The 17,935-nt window shown below is 39.6% G+C and overlaps 1 protein-coding gene across 1 annotated transcript; it reads right to left on the bottom strand.

Annotated features, from left to right (window-relative positions):
• Window positions 1-12,930, bottom strand: mpv17l2 (MPV17 mitochondrial inner membrane protein like 2). The gene is made up of 6 exons (XM_047374549.1): window positions 12,746-12,930; window positions 11,078-11,298; window positions 8,875-9,036; window positions 8,485-8,561; window positions 2,532-2,660; window positions 1-1,057 (listed from the first exon to the last, which is right to left on the bottom strand). Exons 2-6 carry the CDS (start codon window positions 11,265-11,267, stop codon window positions 959-961), a joined length of 657 nt encoding a protein of 218 aa, XP_047230505.1. The 5' UTR covers window positions 11,268-11,298; window positions 12,746-12,930; the 3' UTR covers window positions 1-958.
• Window positions 12,931-17,935: the final 5,005 nt, after the last annotated feature.

The following is a 17,935-nucleotide window of genomic DNA, read 5'->3' as shown; positions in this document are numbered from 1 at the left end:
TTCCCTTTTTATAGCTGTATTGTATCATGTATTGTTTCAGAGTACATAAAGTTATTGTTCACAACAATATATATTTTCTTCATGTTCATACAAAAGCGATCATTGTTTTTAAATTTCAGACATGTTAACAAATTAAAACTAGAAAAACTACATGAACACAGACATTTAAAAAGAAATGTAAATATGGATTACATGTAGTTCTTAGAGAACTTATCTATTAACTTATTGAATAAAATATTTCTTTTTCTCTTTTCATCAAACTGTTAAAATTCTGCTGAAACCGTAATTGATAATTTGGAGGAAACTTTCTCTTTGTTTCAAGTGTTAAACTAAACAACTGACTTAAATATTTACCAGGATTCAAGATTATATTTACAGTCTATTGTTCTTTGTAATATTAGATTTATCTATAATCATCTTATAGATCCATCATGCATCATTAGGGATAAATAGTCGGTACAGATTTTTTGGCACAATGATGTGGAGAAGTGAACTGCATATTAAGGCAAAGATTAACACAGGTTAACATACCGTAGTTAAATTCGTATAAAACCAGTTTCACATCAGTTCAAGCAGCACCGAAATATGGGTGTTCCACATTAGCTTAAAGGTTGAGATATAAAGTTTCTTCAAAAAACAGACGTTATGAGGTTTCCACTCAACAACCAGCATTTGGAAACAGGAATTTCACACTTTAAAGTGCATCGGCTGAGGGCGGTGAAACTGCTTTCGTCCCTGAATGCTCCAACAGGAGCGCACAGATTTTAGACAAAGAAACAAACTGGAAAAAGACCTCAATTATTCAGTGTATCTGCACTTCAACTTAAAAACGTACAGCTCCTCAGACAGATTAACGTCATCTTACAGCATTCTTCAAGAGGAGGAATTAAAGTCTGAACATATGAGTATAGCAAAATGTTCATTAGCATTTGATTTATATCATAGCTAATGAAAAATCCTAAACTTTTTCCTCCAGAGGTTTAGATGACGGGATCTCTTCCTGCTGTAAATCCACAGAACTGCTGCCAGATGTCAGATCAGTTTGCTGCCCTTTATCCTGTCAAAAAAAACAAAATGAAAACTTATGGACATGCATCAATTTCAGCACAAGACCATCAAACAGTGTCCAAAATATTTGAATTATTGCAAATTCATGTTATCAAAGCTACTTCTCCACTTCTGCATTTGAGCTGCTGTCACAGTCATCCAGCTGGATGGGCAAACTGTAGTTTTCATTCGAATAATTATTTTTATTTAAAGCATTTGAATGATCAGGGGTGCCCAGATCCAGTCCTCGATCCTGCAACTTTTAGATGCATTCCTACTCCAACACACCTCCACCAAATGGATGAATTCCCTCATCAGCATGTCATGCAGTCCTGCAAAGGCCAGCTAATGGTTTGATTCAGGTGTGTTGGAGAAGGGACGCATCGCAAAGTTGCTGGACTTGGGCACCTCTGATATAAGCTTCAGTGACTCTGGACTTCGGTTCAAGTCACCCCAAATTGATTTCATTTGTACCCCCTCTTTATTCCCCCACATTGCCAAATTGCAAACAGATTGTTTTGAGCCCATGTCCCCAACTATTGTGTATCAGTTTATTTGGTAGTTGAGTATTTTTGGTGAATTATTGGGATTTATTATAAAGCAAATGCTATAAACTCATGTACAATTAGATTTATTTGCACAATATTTTCAGAAGATTTTATGCGGCACCCTATTTCTACTGATTATGGTTCTAATCCCTGCTCAGCCAGCTGATTCATAAATTCGATAAATGTGACCCATGAAAAAGCAAAAGAATGCCAAGCAACCTCCTGCTGGTGGATATTTATTGCTTTCACTTAACTACTCCTACTTATAGTAGCACATTAATAGGTTTCAGAAAACTAATTTAAATTGCACAAAACTGCACAAAAACTAAACAGCCAAAGAAGAAAATGACTCATGACTCAGTTATTGAACAGTGGATCCAGCTATGATCAACCTCCATATGCAGATGATACAATTATTGATATGAAGGCATTATATTTGGCAATACATCCTCCTCAGTCTGTTAAATATTTTATATGGCACGCAATCTCGCAATATTAAAAACACCACTATCTTTCCTATCGGAGAGAACTCTATCTCACAAAACGCTCTCCAGTTCTGTTTCATAAAGGCCTACTTCGTCTGGTAAGGTCTAAGCTGTCTGAGGCCCAGGATTTGATGGCGTGATTTATGCTTGTTATCATGTAGCTACATTGGACATTCTTTTCACGTCTTATCTATGGTCTGCCGAAAAATTGTTGCAGTGCATACTACATTCGCCTCACTTTAAAGTTTCTTTAAACTGAACAAAAGACCCATTTGTTTGGACTTTCTTTGGTCCATCACTGATCTCCCACAATGAAGGAAATCGGGGCCAATCAATCGGTGCACCCCTATTAATAATCAAAATCATTTTTAAAAGATTACAAGTCCTCCTATTATGAAGCAAAGACTTAAAAAACAACTTGCCACAGTACTTCAAAAAAAGAAATACTCACTCTGTGTTTAAGATATGAGAGGTAGGTGTCCCACCCCAACGTCACAAAATTGATGTACACAACACGAAATTTGGGTGACAGAAAGTAGAAGTTGATCGTCTGAGCAGCGGGCCAAACACACCAGTCCACCTGTTGGAAAGATAACAGCAGAGCAAAAACCAACAGATTAACACAGCAAACATTAACGAGACAAAAGGAGAGAAAAATTAGATCAGGGCACAATCAAAACAATGCAGCTCAGGTTGCATTCGATCTATTATTAGTTACTGTTGACAGATGACATACCAACCTTTGTTTATATAGACCAGAGCCTGCATTCACAAAACAATCCTGAAACTACAAACAGCTCCTAGTAATGTCATTCTAAGAAAAAGTTTGACATTTCTCAAATTCTAAGATTTTTCTTAGAATTTTCCCTTGGTAATATAAAAGTGATCCACGAAGCATCTTAGGCCTTAAGAGAGCTCCTAACATGAACAAATGTTAAGATTAGTGAGGAGGACCTTTAGTTAGCCTAAGAGTTTCTTAAGCAGAGAAGATGGTGGAAAGGCAGAGAGAAAGGAGGAATATTCTCCGAACAATAGATAACAGCGAATTATTAAAAGGCTACCGGCTCGATCATGCAGGGATTCACCCCCTAAACAGCAGAATAAATGAGCACATAAACTTCTATAAGGGGAAAATTAAATAGTTTCAGTAGCAGGATAGATTAAAGATTCACCTCTAGTAAGGTAAAATTAGGAAGGATACATAAATTATAGAAATAATAATAATAACCATGCATTAAAAGTTATCAAAATTACAAAAAAATATAGTACAAAATTATTTAAATATTTACAGACTGTAAAATGCTTTCAACAATAAAACATTTTAACAAACTGGAAAAAGTTGGAAAAAATGCACTGTAGACAAGATACACTACAATAATATGAACACTATATACATAGAAGATGTAAATGAGGTGAACAAGTATTTGCTGTATTGTACATGATGTCAGCAGCCTAAGCATAAAAGGTCGTCTACAACCCTCCCCGTCTGTGGAGACGTTCTCTGGTGTGCTGCTATCTGCTCTCTAGCTTCTGATTGCAGCAGGAACCAGAGCTGCTCACAGTCCAGGCTGGAGCAGAGGGAACAATGCATTGATCTGCTCGGGAACGCCTGTTTGTTCGCACTGTGATCCCAGGACCACATCTACCTTCAACACTCCTCTCTTCTCCTCCACCAGCAGGCTCTGCTCCTCTGTTCAGTTTGGTTTTCTCAAACTTTTTTTCTCCATTTTATTTTGGTCGTTTTACCAAATCAAACCTCTTTATACAAGGAGATCAAAGGAAAATGCTGACGAGTGTGTGTCACATTAGTATCAAATAGATGAAGTAGTAAAAATGACCAGCATGGTGAGTAAACATAATAAGCAAATCAAAATAATAATGAACACAAAATAAGGTACCAAACATTTTGATCCTGTGTGACAATTCATTTAATTTTCCTGTTTTATCGTCATGACTTAAACATTTCTGAATCCAGTCTAAATTATATGATCAATTAATTTATTGGGGGATTATTTTTTTAAACAACCAATCACAGCTCTTAGAAGACAGCGTCACTCCTAGAAACGGGGTCAACCAACTCTCCTCACTTAGATAGGAAGTTCTGTCGACTCCTCGCTCAGAGTTGCTCTCAACAGCGATCTGTATCACTCCTAAGCTGACACTCCTTGGCAGGAAGGTTGTTGGAGTGGCAACAGAGTAACCATCTGTCTTTCAGTTGGATGGTGACTGCAGCAAATAAAACTGTGCAAGGCTTAAATGTGAGTTTTAAATGTCAGCATGTTCAGTAACTGGAAAATGAACACACTTAAAAAGGTTTCCACAGCCAGTTCTAATTTGCATTCAGGAGATGAAGGTACACACGTGGACATAATTGTTGGTACCCCTCGGTTAATAAAAGAAAAACCCACAATGGTCACAGAAATAACTTGAATCTGACAAAGGTAATAATGAATAAAAATTCTATAAAAATGAACAAATGAAAGTCAGACATTGCTTTTCAAACATGCTTCAACAGAATTATTTAAAAAAATAAACTCATAAAAAAGGCCTGGACAAAAATTATGGTATCCTTAACTTGATATTTTGTTGTACAACCTTTTGAGGCAGCCCTCCGTGAACCGCCACCTTAACGTGGTGGAGGGGTTTGAGTGCCCGAATGATCCTTGTGGCTATGTTGTCTGGGGCTTAAATGCCCCTGGCAGGATCTCCCATGACAAACAGGCTCTAGGTGACAGGTCAGACAAAGAGCGGTTCAAGACACCCTCATGAGAACTAAACAAATGAGGCACGTGTCGTCGCCCGGTACGGCGGAGACGGGGTCTCACCCTGGAGCCAGGCCTGGGGTCGGGACCTGTCAGAGAGCACCTGGTGGCAGGGTTGCTCCTTGCGGGACCCGGCCGGGCCAAGCCCGAAGGAGAAACCCGAGGCCATCCCCCAGTGGGCCCACCACCTGCAGGCGGAACCGTGAGGGACCGGTGCAAGGAGGATTGGGCGGCAGAAAAAGGTGGAGACCTTGGCGGCCCGATCCACGGATGCTTAGGCTGGCTCTAGGGACGTGGAATGTCACCTCGCTGGAGGGGAAGGAGCCTGAGCTTGTGCGGGAGGTTGAGAGATATCGACTAGAAATAGTCGGGCTCGCCTCTACGCACAGCGTGAGCTCTGGAACCCATCTCCTCGAGAGGGGCTGGACTCTCTTCTACTCTGGAGTGGCATGCGGGGAGAGGCGGCGGGCTGGGGTGGGTTTGCTTGTTGCCCCCTGGCTCAGCTGTCTCATGTTGGGGTTTACCCCAGTGAATGAAAAGGTCACATCCCTGCGCCTTCGGGTTGGGGACAGGTCTCTAACTGTCATTTCGGCTTACGGGCTGGGCGGTAGTGCGGAGTACCCGGCCTTCTTGTCGTGGGTGCTGGATAGTGCCCCTCCCGGGGAAACCATTATTCTGCTGGGGGTCTTCCAACGCCCACGTGGGAAACGACAGTGACACCTGAAGAGGCGTGATCGGGAGGAATGGCCTTCCCGATCTGAATGTGAGTGCTTTGACCAGATTCCGGGGGATGTTGGAGACATAGAGTCCGAGTGGACCATGTTCTCCGCATCTATTGTCGATGCTGCTGCCCGTAGTTGCGGCCGTAAGGTCTGCGGTGCCTGTCGCGGCGGCAATCCCCGAGCCCGATGGTGGACACCGGCAGTAAGGGATGCTGTCAAGCTGAAGAAGGAGTCCTATCGGCTGTGGTTGGCTTGTGGGACTCCTGAGGCGGTTGACGGGTACCGTGAGGCCAAGCGTGCTGCGTCCCAAGCTGTGGCAGAGGTAAAAACCTGGGCCTGAGAGGAGTTCGGTGAGGCCATGGAGAAGGACTACCAGTTGGCCTCGAAGCGATTCTGGCAAACCGTCCGGCGCCTCAGGAGGGGGAAGCAGTGCTTCGCCAACACTGTTTATAGTGGCGGTGGGAGGCTGCTGACCTCGACTGAGGACATTATCGGGCGGTGGAAGGAGTACTTCGAGAATCCCCTCAATCCTGCCATCACGCATTCCCTGGTGGAAACAGAGGCTGGGGACTCGGGGTTTGATTCCTTCATCACCAAGGCTTAAGTCACCGAGGTGGTTAAAAAGCTCCGCGGTGGCAAGGCTTTGGGGGTGAATGAGATCCGGCAGGGCTGCCCTTTGTCACCGGTCCTGTTCATAACTTTTATGGACAGGATTTCTAGGCGCAGCCAAGGGCCGGAGGGGTCTGGTTTGGGGACCAGTGGATTTTGTCTCTCCTTTTTGTGGATGACGTGGTCCTGCTGGCCCCCTCTAGCCAAGACCTACAGCATGCACTGGGGCGGTTCGCAGCCGAGAGTGAAGCGGCTGGGATGAAGATCAGCTCTTCCAAGTCAGGGGCCGTGGAGGAGCTGAGAGTAGGGAGTAGAGCTGTTGCTCCTCCACATCGAGAGGAGCCAGTTGAGGTGGCTCGGGCATCTATTCCGGATGACTCCTGGACGCCTTCCTCAGGAGGTGTTCCAGGCACGTCCCACCGGGAGGAGGACCAGGACACGCTGGAGGGACTATGTCTCTCGGCTGGCCTGGGAACGTCTTGGGCTTCCCCCGGAGGAGCTGGAGGAGGTGTCTGGGGAGAGGGACTTCTGGGCGTCTCTGCTGAGTCTGCTGCCCCCGCGACCCGGTCCCAGATAAAGCAGAAGACGACGAGTACCTTGATTTAACATGTCCTTTTGGTCACATTATTTTCAGGGCTACCATCATTTTTGTCCAGACCTGTTTCATGAGTTTATTTTTTTAAATAATTATGTTGAAGCATGTTTGAAAAGTGTGTCTGACTTTCATTTGTTCATTTTATTCATTATTACCTTTGTCAGATTCAAGTTATTCAAGTTACCTGAGGGGTACCAACAATTTTGTCCACGTGTGTAGGTGAACAATTTCTGAAAAATCTAATGTTTTTTTAACATTTTGTTGTTTACAACAACAAATTTCAAAAATGTCAATGTATATTACATGATAGACCAGAAGGAAAAGGATACAAGGTCATCAACATCTTTATTTAAAAGTAATCTGAGCACTGAGACAAGTCAAGTTTTTGCACTAGGCCTCCCTAAATCAAAACTTTGTAGAATAATTTTTTACACTGATTACAGCTGCAAGTCTTGTGGGATTTAAAGTCCTTCCACAGATAATTGGATTTAGGTCTGGACTTTGACTAGACCATCCCAACACATGAATAGAGTTCGACTTCAACAATTACATTTTTATCCTTTGCTGTATGTTTAGGGGTGTTATCGTGCTGAAGGGTGAACCTCCACTGCAGTCTCAAGTCTTACAGCTTGTAAAATGTTTTCTTTCAGGATTACACTATTTAGCATCAACTATGACCAGAATCCCTGTCCCTGCTGCAGAAAGGCATCCGTGCAGCACGAAGCTGCCACCACCAGGTTTCACCGTGGGGATGGAATAATCGGGCTGCCTCACACGTAGAATTTTATGTTAAGACAGAAAATTTTCAATTCTGTACAAATACACACCACAAAACTTTTCAAAATTACGTATAGTTTTCTTTCCACTTCCCAATTATGCACTACTCTGTGCCCGTCTATCACATAAAATCCCAATGAAATATGTTGAAATTTGCAGTGATAACATGAAAAAATGCGAGAAGGTTCAAGCGGTGTGAATATTTTTGCAAGGTATAAATACTTCTTCCAACTGTTTTTTTGTTTTTTTTTGTTACTGTATCAAATCAGAAGCATAGCGGCAGACGTTCTGCAAAGATCAAACGCATACGACCAGACAGATAACTCCAGTTTTGGCCGTCCATCACACATTAATTACACTTACATGACTAAGCAAAGATTTCCCTGATATGATACGCTACCCTAGATATCCTCACGGATACTTAAAAGTTATTCCAGACAGAGAGAGAGAGAGGTCACCCAGATGTCAACCACGGCTGATTTGTGTTATCTCCTTCCTAAAGCCTGCTTCCAGCGTGGACTAATACTACTTCTTCAGAATTACAACAAGAAGAACTGGTGTCCTCTACTGCCTGCAGCTTTTCCAAAGTGTTGCTTCAGATTTACTTATTTATTCATTTCTAGTATTTTGACTCCAACGTTTCAGCCTAAGATGAGATAAAGCCTGCTTACCTGGATTCTTTAATTAGCTAAAGATGACAACTGGGATATTTGTTTTGGTTTTTATTAGTTGTAGCAGAGAAATTAGCCTTAAATCAATGCATAGTATTTCCATGCAGTTGCAGCAGTGTTAATAAAAAAAATGCAATAGAAAACAGGTAAAACTTTACAAAACCAACATTTTCCATACAAGAGCAAAGAGAAGAGAAACGAAATACATTTTATGAAACATGAAATTTACAAAGAGATTTTTCTTTTAAACCCTTCCAGGTGGACCTACCTTATAAAATTCCCAGAACTTTCCTCTAAACTCCGCCCATCCTTCGGATAAAGAGCGTCCCTCCAACAGATCCATGCCTGTGACAAACAGAGCTGCCTGTGAGACGTGCCTCAGCCCCAATCGGCCTCAGATAAGGTCCAAAACATGAGCGGCAATTAAATTTTATAAACATGACTGGATTTTACTGACGTTTTCAAACAATTTATAACAAATGTCCTTTGAACTCTATACAGCCCATCTCACCCACGGCTTTACATACAACCTTTGACTCTGTACAGGATTTCTTACAAGCGTGCGTCACCATGAAAATGTTTCTTTGCTCACACCCGATCCAGTCTTAAGGTGTGGTGGAGAAAACATCCCTCTCATTGCCAGTAAACCCCCTCCTACCTATAAAATACCACATTCCTAGCGTCGGGGAGGCAACCAGCTGATCCACCAGAACCTTCTTGCTCAACGTCTTCAGGGCCCTGCCCACATAAACTCTGTCCAGCCAGAGGTACCAGTAGTGCAGCAGTGGACCCATGGAGCAGCCAGCCACAAACATTCTGCCTTCAGGGGGATAAAGCGAAAGAAAATAGGAGACAATAATAGCTATGAGTCACTGAACACGTTTAAACACATCAAGCAAAGCATAATTTATTCTCTCATATTTGTGCAAACTATGTGTAAAAAAGAAGGACTCTTTTTAATTACCTGCAGACATTTCACCTAATTGACATTGTGAAAACCCTAAAAGGTTTAAACTTTTATCATAGACCTGGGCATAAATGCTCATAAACACCTTTCACTGACTTCTATAATCTCTCTTGTTTTGTTATCAGCAGCAGGATTATTGAGCAACTTCCATCTTTAAAAGCAGCAGTCTGATGGAATTAGTGACATCTAGTGGTAAGGTGGAAAACTTGGATTTTTCTTGTAAAATGAAAAGTTGATTTTATTTTATTTTTATCTGAACAACTTTAAAGCTCTTGTCCTTTAACAGAGGAAGAGGATTTAAGGCTCTATGGTAATGCTACACAATAAAGCTCTGGTTCTCAGTATTTCTACCTCTATCGAAGAACCAGCAGCACATTTCTTTTCTTTTTCGGGCTTTAAAGTCTTTAGAGTAAAAAAAATCAGAGGCAGGTCAGACTTCAAAGAAAACTGGAAGTCAGTACTGACCTTAAAAAAAAAAGCCTAATTGATGCATTACTAGGGACACGTATTTATGTATGTGTATGTATATTCCTATGCTCCAATGTGCTCTATCCAGAGCTCAAGTGGCATTGTTTTAGCTCCAAAGGTTCAAATTCTCCTATTAAGCACCTTTTGCTATGCGATTATTTATCGATTCATCAAAAAAATAGTCGACAGATTAATCGATTAGAAAAATAATCATTAGTTGTAGCCTTAATGGTGACAATAGTACAATGAAGCTCTATTTTATTCTATGGGTTTAAACATAAAAAGTTTGGATATTCAGCATGTTGTTAATGTCAAATCTGATGAGATGGTTCATTTGTTGAAAATATAATACTGGGGATTGAAACATTTCTATTAAACAAATGAAGTGTATTTTTTTCTACTTGAGTTTGTTTGGTCTAAAATGTATTAATGTGGATGTCAGCACTATCTACACGATTAACTGTGATTAACTGATATCGTCATACGTCCAAGCAGTACATTGTGCCTATGGTGCCGCAGGAAACCAAGTGTCCTTGCAGACTATCCAAACACCCCATTTATAGTCATCAGACTTGAACAAATCCATTACTCTGGACCATATTAAAACCCAGATTATTTGACAGTGAAGCAGGCCAAGCTTGTTTTATGAAACTGTAGCTGAGATGGAAGAGGCTGCAACCTAAGTCATAATATCTACAATAAAATCAGCTTTCCATCCCTCCATCCTGAACATTTATAACAAATCCTAATCAACTGTACTTAAAAGTAAAATTCAAGGTTGAGACAAAAAGCCTTTTGGAGGAAAGTTGGCTGGTTTAATGAAACTATTCAGCCAGAGAGGCCCACCAAAACACCACATTAACAGATAAACATTGTGGTGGTAGCATGATGCTCTGGTGACATTTGCCTAAAGGGATGATTCACAACTATTTAGTAAAAATTTAAAACATCAGCAAGAAAGCTTTATGTTGAAAAAGTGTGTCATTAATAGGAGGACAAACCAAAATGAATTGCAGGTAAATAAAATTTATTTTTTGCAATCGGCTTCCATCAGCCTTGTTGAGATAGGCAGACATGTAGAAAGCCATTAATATTTTACTGACGTTTGCTAAATCTGTCAAGAAAACTAAATAAATATTAGTTGTGGTCCTACAAAATTATTCAAACCGAGTTGTAACTTACTAAAATATACAGAGGTCTAAAATCAGGGGTGAGGAGATAAAAAAACACTTAATTATTAAAACATCCTCTTCTAACTCGTATTTTCTTAATAGAAAAGTCTTTCTTCAAAAACAAGAAGGAAAAAAGAGTCAATTTAAAGAAGTCAAAGATAACCTAACATTGTCACGGCTTAGATTAGAAACAGTCTTTTAGGTATGTTGTGGGGATGCTCAGCAGCACCCAGAGTGCCCCTCTACCCTCTCACCTGTCCTCCTCCAGTCTCGGACTCGGCCTGGCTCCCTGCGGTTCTCCCGGGTCTGCTGCAGGATGTCTCCCACCGCCAGCATGATCCCTCCACTCAAGGTGTTGGTAAGCAGCAGGTACCGGCCCTGGAACAGAGGCCTCCAGGAGAACTGAATGCGGACGAGAAAGTCTTTACCCGCCCGGGGAAGCATGACGTTCAGAATGCAGAGACAACACTGTCATCTGTGAAAGAGAAGGGAAAAAACTGCGTTGCGTGTGGTTTCAGAGAACTTGGGAGCAATCTGAAAGTTTTACAATCAGTCAGGAGAATTAACAGATTAAAGTCTCTTAAGAGACAGGATGATATCATTTAACATTCAAACCCAACCATTTCTGGGAGGTTATGAACTGGAGACATCTGGGAAGAGCGACTTCCCATTATCTGCAAACAGAGACTCAACATTCATTCAGTCATCTACTGAGCGAACTGAGGCCTTTAGATCTGAATAGTTGATGCTGCCACTGCTCTTAAAACAAATATTCGGAATGCAAATAATTTTAGTAACACTACTGAATACTGCAACGATAATATCAGAACAAATAACCAACTTTTTCTGTCTGAAGAAAGTGTGGCCCACTCCTCACTTGGTTTCTTCTCCCAACAGCATCTCAATGATCTGGGCTTTGACTCAGCCCCGGACTTTCCCTTCCTTACCTCTTATCTGCCATGAATTTTATACGTGTGCAATCTCTTTCTGATTAATACAGGCAAGTGATTTCTCAGGTACGGAGCCCGCGAGGGGACATGGGGGATATTTTTTTTTTTTTCTTTTGCGTCCCCACGCAATACTTTTGAGTTCGCTCGCAATACTTTTTTTGCGTTCTCACGCAAGTCTTTGCGTTATCTCGCAATACTTTGTGGGAGACCCATTTTTGAGATTTATTGAGTTTTATTTTGAAAGCGGCCTTAAATAAAAGGATCTTCAATCAGACTTGACAGTTATTATCTACATGCTGTCAAACTACTGAACTCTGGACAATAATACTGCACGAAACCACATCTGTGACACTTTATTTGCTTATTACTGCTGCATGATGTGTACTTTTTTTGCACGCCACTTTTGTTTTTATAGTGATTTGAATGGTTATTCTTATCCTAAGCATTTAATCGCACTGTTGACTGCGTGTTAACCCGCATATGACTAATAAACCATCATATCGATGCCATATCAGTGCTGTTTGTTTTGTGAGCAGTTTGTCAAATGTGCTGCTGTTCCAAAATGCACAGCTTTCTCAAGGTGATTAACAACTTTTGCGAACGAACGCGAAAGTATTGCGTAGTTTTCTACAAAGTTTCTTAGGTTTTTAAAACAATACACTTCACGTATAACCCATTTAAGTGTTTTAGATTTCGAAATAGTGCCAAAGAAACAGTCCAAAGTCGTCAAATGTAGCGAAATCATCATAAAGAGTTGAAATTCCACGCAGACAGGTGCCGCTATTCTAGTTAGTAAAACATTAGCTTCAGACGTTCTGCTGGGTTTTTAGGCAGAATTAACACTACATTTGTTCCGAACACTGTAAGAATCGACATTATTGTGTATTGGTTAGAACCCGGGATAATATAATCCGTGATATTAGTGGCTGTTGCTGAATGTCACATGTAAGAAACCAAAGGAAGAAGAAGAACCTGAGCCGGTGTTCTGTCGCTGTCCGTTTCCCCACTGATATGCGTCTCCGCTCACTCCACTTTAAACCAGCCGGAAATAAGCGCAATTCGCCTCCCTACGTCTAAATAAACCACCGAGACAGAAAGGTATGCCAACAGCACAGTTGACTGCATAACAGAAAACAGTGTTCTCACCGGAAGAACGGAGGTAAAGAGGAAAAACATTTCAACGAGTGGAGAAGATGTTTATGCGCCACCTGCTGGTGGGGAGGAGAAACAACGGTTATAACTTTATGATAAGACCACTGCTAGAATCTGTCCATGGTTGTTTAACATTTATTAAATTTACAAAATTATCTCAAACATGTTTTTAGATTTCTTTATGTTTTAATATATCAGTAATTAAACATTTTACACAGTTAGATTTTTTTTTGCAGAGAATTATGTAATTGATAGTAAACTCCACTTGGGATTTTTTTATTTTTTTATTTTATCCCTGCAGTTTTAACTGCACACAAACAGTTTAAAGTGGTGTGAAGGAAAAAAAGCACATTATAAAAGTGAAAGATTCAACCCTACAATCACAGTGAGTTCATTTTTATTGTTACTTTCAGTGCCTTGCAAAATGTTTTGATTTTTCACACATTACAGCCACTAATGCAGGCATATTGTAGTGGAATTTAATTTGATGGACAAACACAAAGTCGGTGTAATTGAAGGGAGAACATCTATAAATGCCAGTTTTCAGGTCTTGCCATAGATTTTGAATTTGATTTAGTTTTAAACTTTGACTGGGCCGTTCTAACACATCTAAACCATTTTTTGTTTACATGTTTAGAGTCATTGTTCTGCTGAAAGGTGAATCTTCACTCCGCTCTCAAGTCTTTTACAGCGTCTAACAAGTATTCTTCCAGGATTGCACTATATTTAGATAAACCCATTTTCTTGTCATTTATTACCACCTTCCCTTTTTTTCCTGACTAAAGAACAGCTTCCCCACAGCATGATTCAATTCAAAAATACTTTATTAATCCCAAAGGGAAATTAAATGTTGTTATAGCTCATATTATTCAGGTTTCTTCAAAGAGCCGTTGTAGATGCTGATGGCTGTGGGCAGGAAGGATCTCCTGTAGCGCTCCGTCTTACAGCAGATCTGAAGAAGCCTCTGACTGAAGACACTCTGTTGTTGTAGGACAGTCTCATGAAGAGGATGCTCAGGGTTCTCCATAATGTTCTTCATTTTATGAAGAATCCTTCTTTCCACAATGATCTCCAGAGGTTCCAGGGGAGTCCCCAGAACAGAGCCAGCCTTCTTTATCAGCTTGTTGAGCTTTTTTAAGTCCCTGGCTCTGATGCTGCTTCCCCAGCAGATGATGGCAGAAGAGATCACACTTTCCACAACAGACTTATAGAAAATATGCAGCATCTTGCTGCAAACACCAAAGGACCTAAGCTTCCTCAAGAAGTACAGTCTGCTCTGTCCCTTCTTGTAGATGGCTTCACAGTTGCATCTCCACTCTAGTCTGTTGTCAAGGTGAACACCGAGGTATTTATACTCCTCCACCACCTCCACTTCTTCTCCCATGATGGAAATAGTTTTTGAATTATTTGCATTTCTCTTAAAATCTACAATCATCTCATTTGTTTTATTGACGTTCAAGAAGAGATGATTGTTTCCACACCATGCCACAAAGTGGTCCACCAGCTCCCTGTACTCAGCTTCTTGTCCATCTCTGATCCACCCCACAACTGCAGAATCATCTGAGTATTTCTGCAGATGACAGGAGTCTGTCTTGTACTGGAAGTCTGAGGTGTACAGAGTGAAAAGGAATGGTGAGAGTACAGTCCCCTGTGGTGCTCCTGTGCTGCTGACTACCTGGTTAGACTCACAACCCTTCAGTCTCACAAACTGTGGTCTGTTTGTCAGGTAGTCTTTGATCCAGGAGATTAAGGATGATGTTGATGATGCAACTGACACTATGTTTAACAGCATGAATGCAACAGTGTTAGCTTTTTGCCACCTAGTGTTTTGCATGCAGGCCAAAAATGTTACGTTTTTGTCTCATCTGATCGGTGCAAGTTCTTGCACTAGTTTTCTGTATAAATCAGGAAACAGAAAAACTTTATTTCCAAGTAGTCTTTCACACATATGAGGAATTTGCTTTGCTACACATAGACAAACATACAGCTGACCTACGTTTGCTTGTGGCAAAGATTAAATGAACTTTCTGTTTTTCAACAGTGTTTTATGTATTTGCCACCCTTCCTTAAACAGTAGACTTTTGGGGTGGATGACCAACAGGTTTCCAATCAACAGGTTCTCCTTCGTGACCCGTGGATCTTTGCAGCTCCTCCAGAGTATCTATCCCTCTTCGCTGGTTCCATGAAAAATGCTGCCCCCACCCAGGCTGTCAGTTTTGGTAGGTTTGGGGTAGTGCCACATTGTTTCCATTTTAAAATGATGGAAGAAACATTGCTCTTTAAGACATTCAGAGCTAGGCAAATTATTATACACTTTTTAGATTTTCTTGTAAATGTGTAAATTCCGTATCACAAATATGGATGGGTTGTTGTTTTTCTATCACATAAAGTACATATAAACTTAGCATTTTCTGTTGTAATATGAGAAAACGGGAACTGTTTGATGGTGTGTCAATACGTTTTGAGGCACTGTAAATAAAGAAAAAATGGCCTTTCTAGCAACATATAATTATTTAACTGCACAATGAAGTTGCTCATACATCAGAGAGATATCACTGTTAAACATTTCACTTGTTAGTGATTCAGAGTACAGTTAGGCTGCAGTGATCCAAATGATTATATCAAGGCATGTATAAAAAAAACTCTCTTTTGAGGTCCTCTAACATTGAGAAGTCTCTAGTAGATTTGAAGTTTTATTGTTTATATTACAATAAATTACAATTACAATAAAACAGCAATAAGAGTTTAGCAACAACCGCTCTGTGTGGCTGTGTGTGAACTACATTGCTATGGTTAACTAGACAACACTTATGGCCACAAACTTAATTAAAATAGCAGTGAGTCGGGGCAACTTATTGTTAACCAGCTTTTCTCATCCTCTCTTTATACCACCTGTTGCTCATTTAACACATTTACTGGAATCACTGCTCTATGTTATAGACGTAACCAGAGGGTTGTAGACTCCCTCAAAAATATGTCGTGTATGTGAATCTTGTTACTGGATTTCTTATCACATTTATATTTAAAATATATAAACCGTTATTAGTGCCTTTTCTTTGGAAAAATTAAAAAGCAATGGTCCTTTTGAGAACTGTACTTCACAAATGTCTATTAACCTTGACCACAAGCGACATTGCTACCACAGCGCCGCCTGCAAACAGCTGCTGAAAAATGCAACTTAATAAGTGTAATATTTTACTGACTTTGCCATCGTTTTAATGCATCTGAAATGTTATACTATATAAATATCTGTATTTTTATAAAAGCCAAAAGAAAACCTCATTGTCTAAATGGACTTTAAAAAGCTCTACATGTTTAATGATAGTTTGACTGTTATGTTTTAGAATTTGAGGATAGTGAATTCTCTCCCTCATGTTCTCCCACATGATTAAAGAATAACAAGAGCCAGTTAAAATCATTAAGTGAGGTTTTATATGATGGAATTACTATATAGTGTTTCATAAATTCAATAATTAATGGGTTCATATATGATTTAAATAGTGTTGCAGAGAAAACTAAAAGTATCGGTCAAACTCACCAAATTAACTTTTCTGCAATTATAGATTTTATCATTCCACAGACAGATTTATATTCAGCCCTTTACTGTGTTCTGTTGGTATTGATTTTCCTGCAGTGATATTTCTCACAATGAGAATCATAAAGTCGGTGTCTGCTTTTGTAGAAATGGCAGCTGTGGTTACTGCTGACCTCCTGATCAATAATTCAGTCTCTCAGGCAGCGCTCATCAATAATAAATGACCGGTTCATTATTTGAGGTCGAATGTTTCAGGACTCTTATCGCGGCTCGGGATTGGCCAGAAGAGCCGTCAGTCCTATGCAGGGTCTCTAAAGTCCCGCCCACATGGTAGCGTCACAAAGGCCCAGTCAAGATGGCGGTGTTTCAGAAACACAGGAAGAAGCTTGACTTTCAAAATAATGGCATGACCAAAGGTGAAAGCATTTCAAAATCAAACTGTGAAGTGTAGGCAACAAAATGTGTTTCCTGAGAATGTTGATTCATTTCATGACTCTAAAGGGTTTGCATAAGTGTATTTAAAATTTTACAAATTAAGAAAGAATGAAACACTTAGCTTACACATAAACAAGCATATTCAGTCAATTAAAATATTAAAAAGTTAATTCATTTTACTAACTCAATTTAGAAAGTGAAACACATTATATAGATGAATTGCACACAGACTGATGTTGTCAAGCCTTTATTTCTGATAACTGATGATTTTCCACTGATATCAAATGAAAACACATTTAAAATTAGAACATTACATGAATACAGAATACAGACCAATGCTTTAAATACAGAAATGTGGGCTTAATGAAAAGAATATTTAATACCTGCTAAAAGGTTGTTATTTTAAAAGGGTGCTTTTATTCTGACAAATTAGTCTAATCAGAATGCACATTCTAAATTACTGAATATGACTGTATATGCATTTAATTTAAAACTTTTAATTAAGTGTTTTTATTTATCAAACTATAGTTTGTTTTGATTATCATTGTGTGATGAGAAAAAAATTCAAAACAAATGTAACATAAAGAAAACTGACCATATTTTTTTGGGAAATGTAGTACTTTTACTGCACTATGTGTTTAATTTGTTGGTGTAGTATATTTATAGAGCTATATAGATCTGGGCAACAGTGAGGACCAATTATTATTATTATCATTATAATTATTTTTACACAATAATAATTAAACAGTTAAATGTTTAATCCACATTTGTTGAAAATAACAAAAAAGTATTTGAATAACGTGAAAATGCATAAAATACAGTCATTGGTGATACTTTACAGAGGCAGTACAGCTCTTTAACTAACAGACTAACTCAGTTTGACTTTCATAAAGGAAACTCCTGGATTTTATTTTTGCTGTTTATATTTTACTCTCTAATTTATCATCTGCAAAAAACACTGCATGAAAAATTGCTGACAAGCATCCTGTTCAGTATTTAAAAACACCAGGAAAGTCATTTGTCAAACAGTTGGATTTGCA

Source organism: Girardinichthys multiradiatus, chromosome 9 (assembly GCF_021462225.1).
Source record: "Girardinichthys multiradiatus isolate DD_20200921_A chromosome 9, DD_fGirMul_XY1, whole genome shotgun sequence".
Taxonomy (NCBI): domain Eukaryota; kingdom Metazoa; phylum Chordata; class Actinopteri; order Cyprinodontiformes; family Goodeidae; genus Girardinichthys; species Girardinichthys multiradiatus.
The sequence above is the reverse complement of the archived record's forward strand: the minus strand, read 5'-3'. Positions and strand labels throughout refer to the sequence as shown.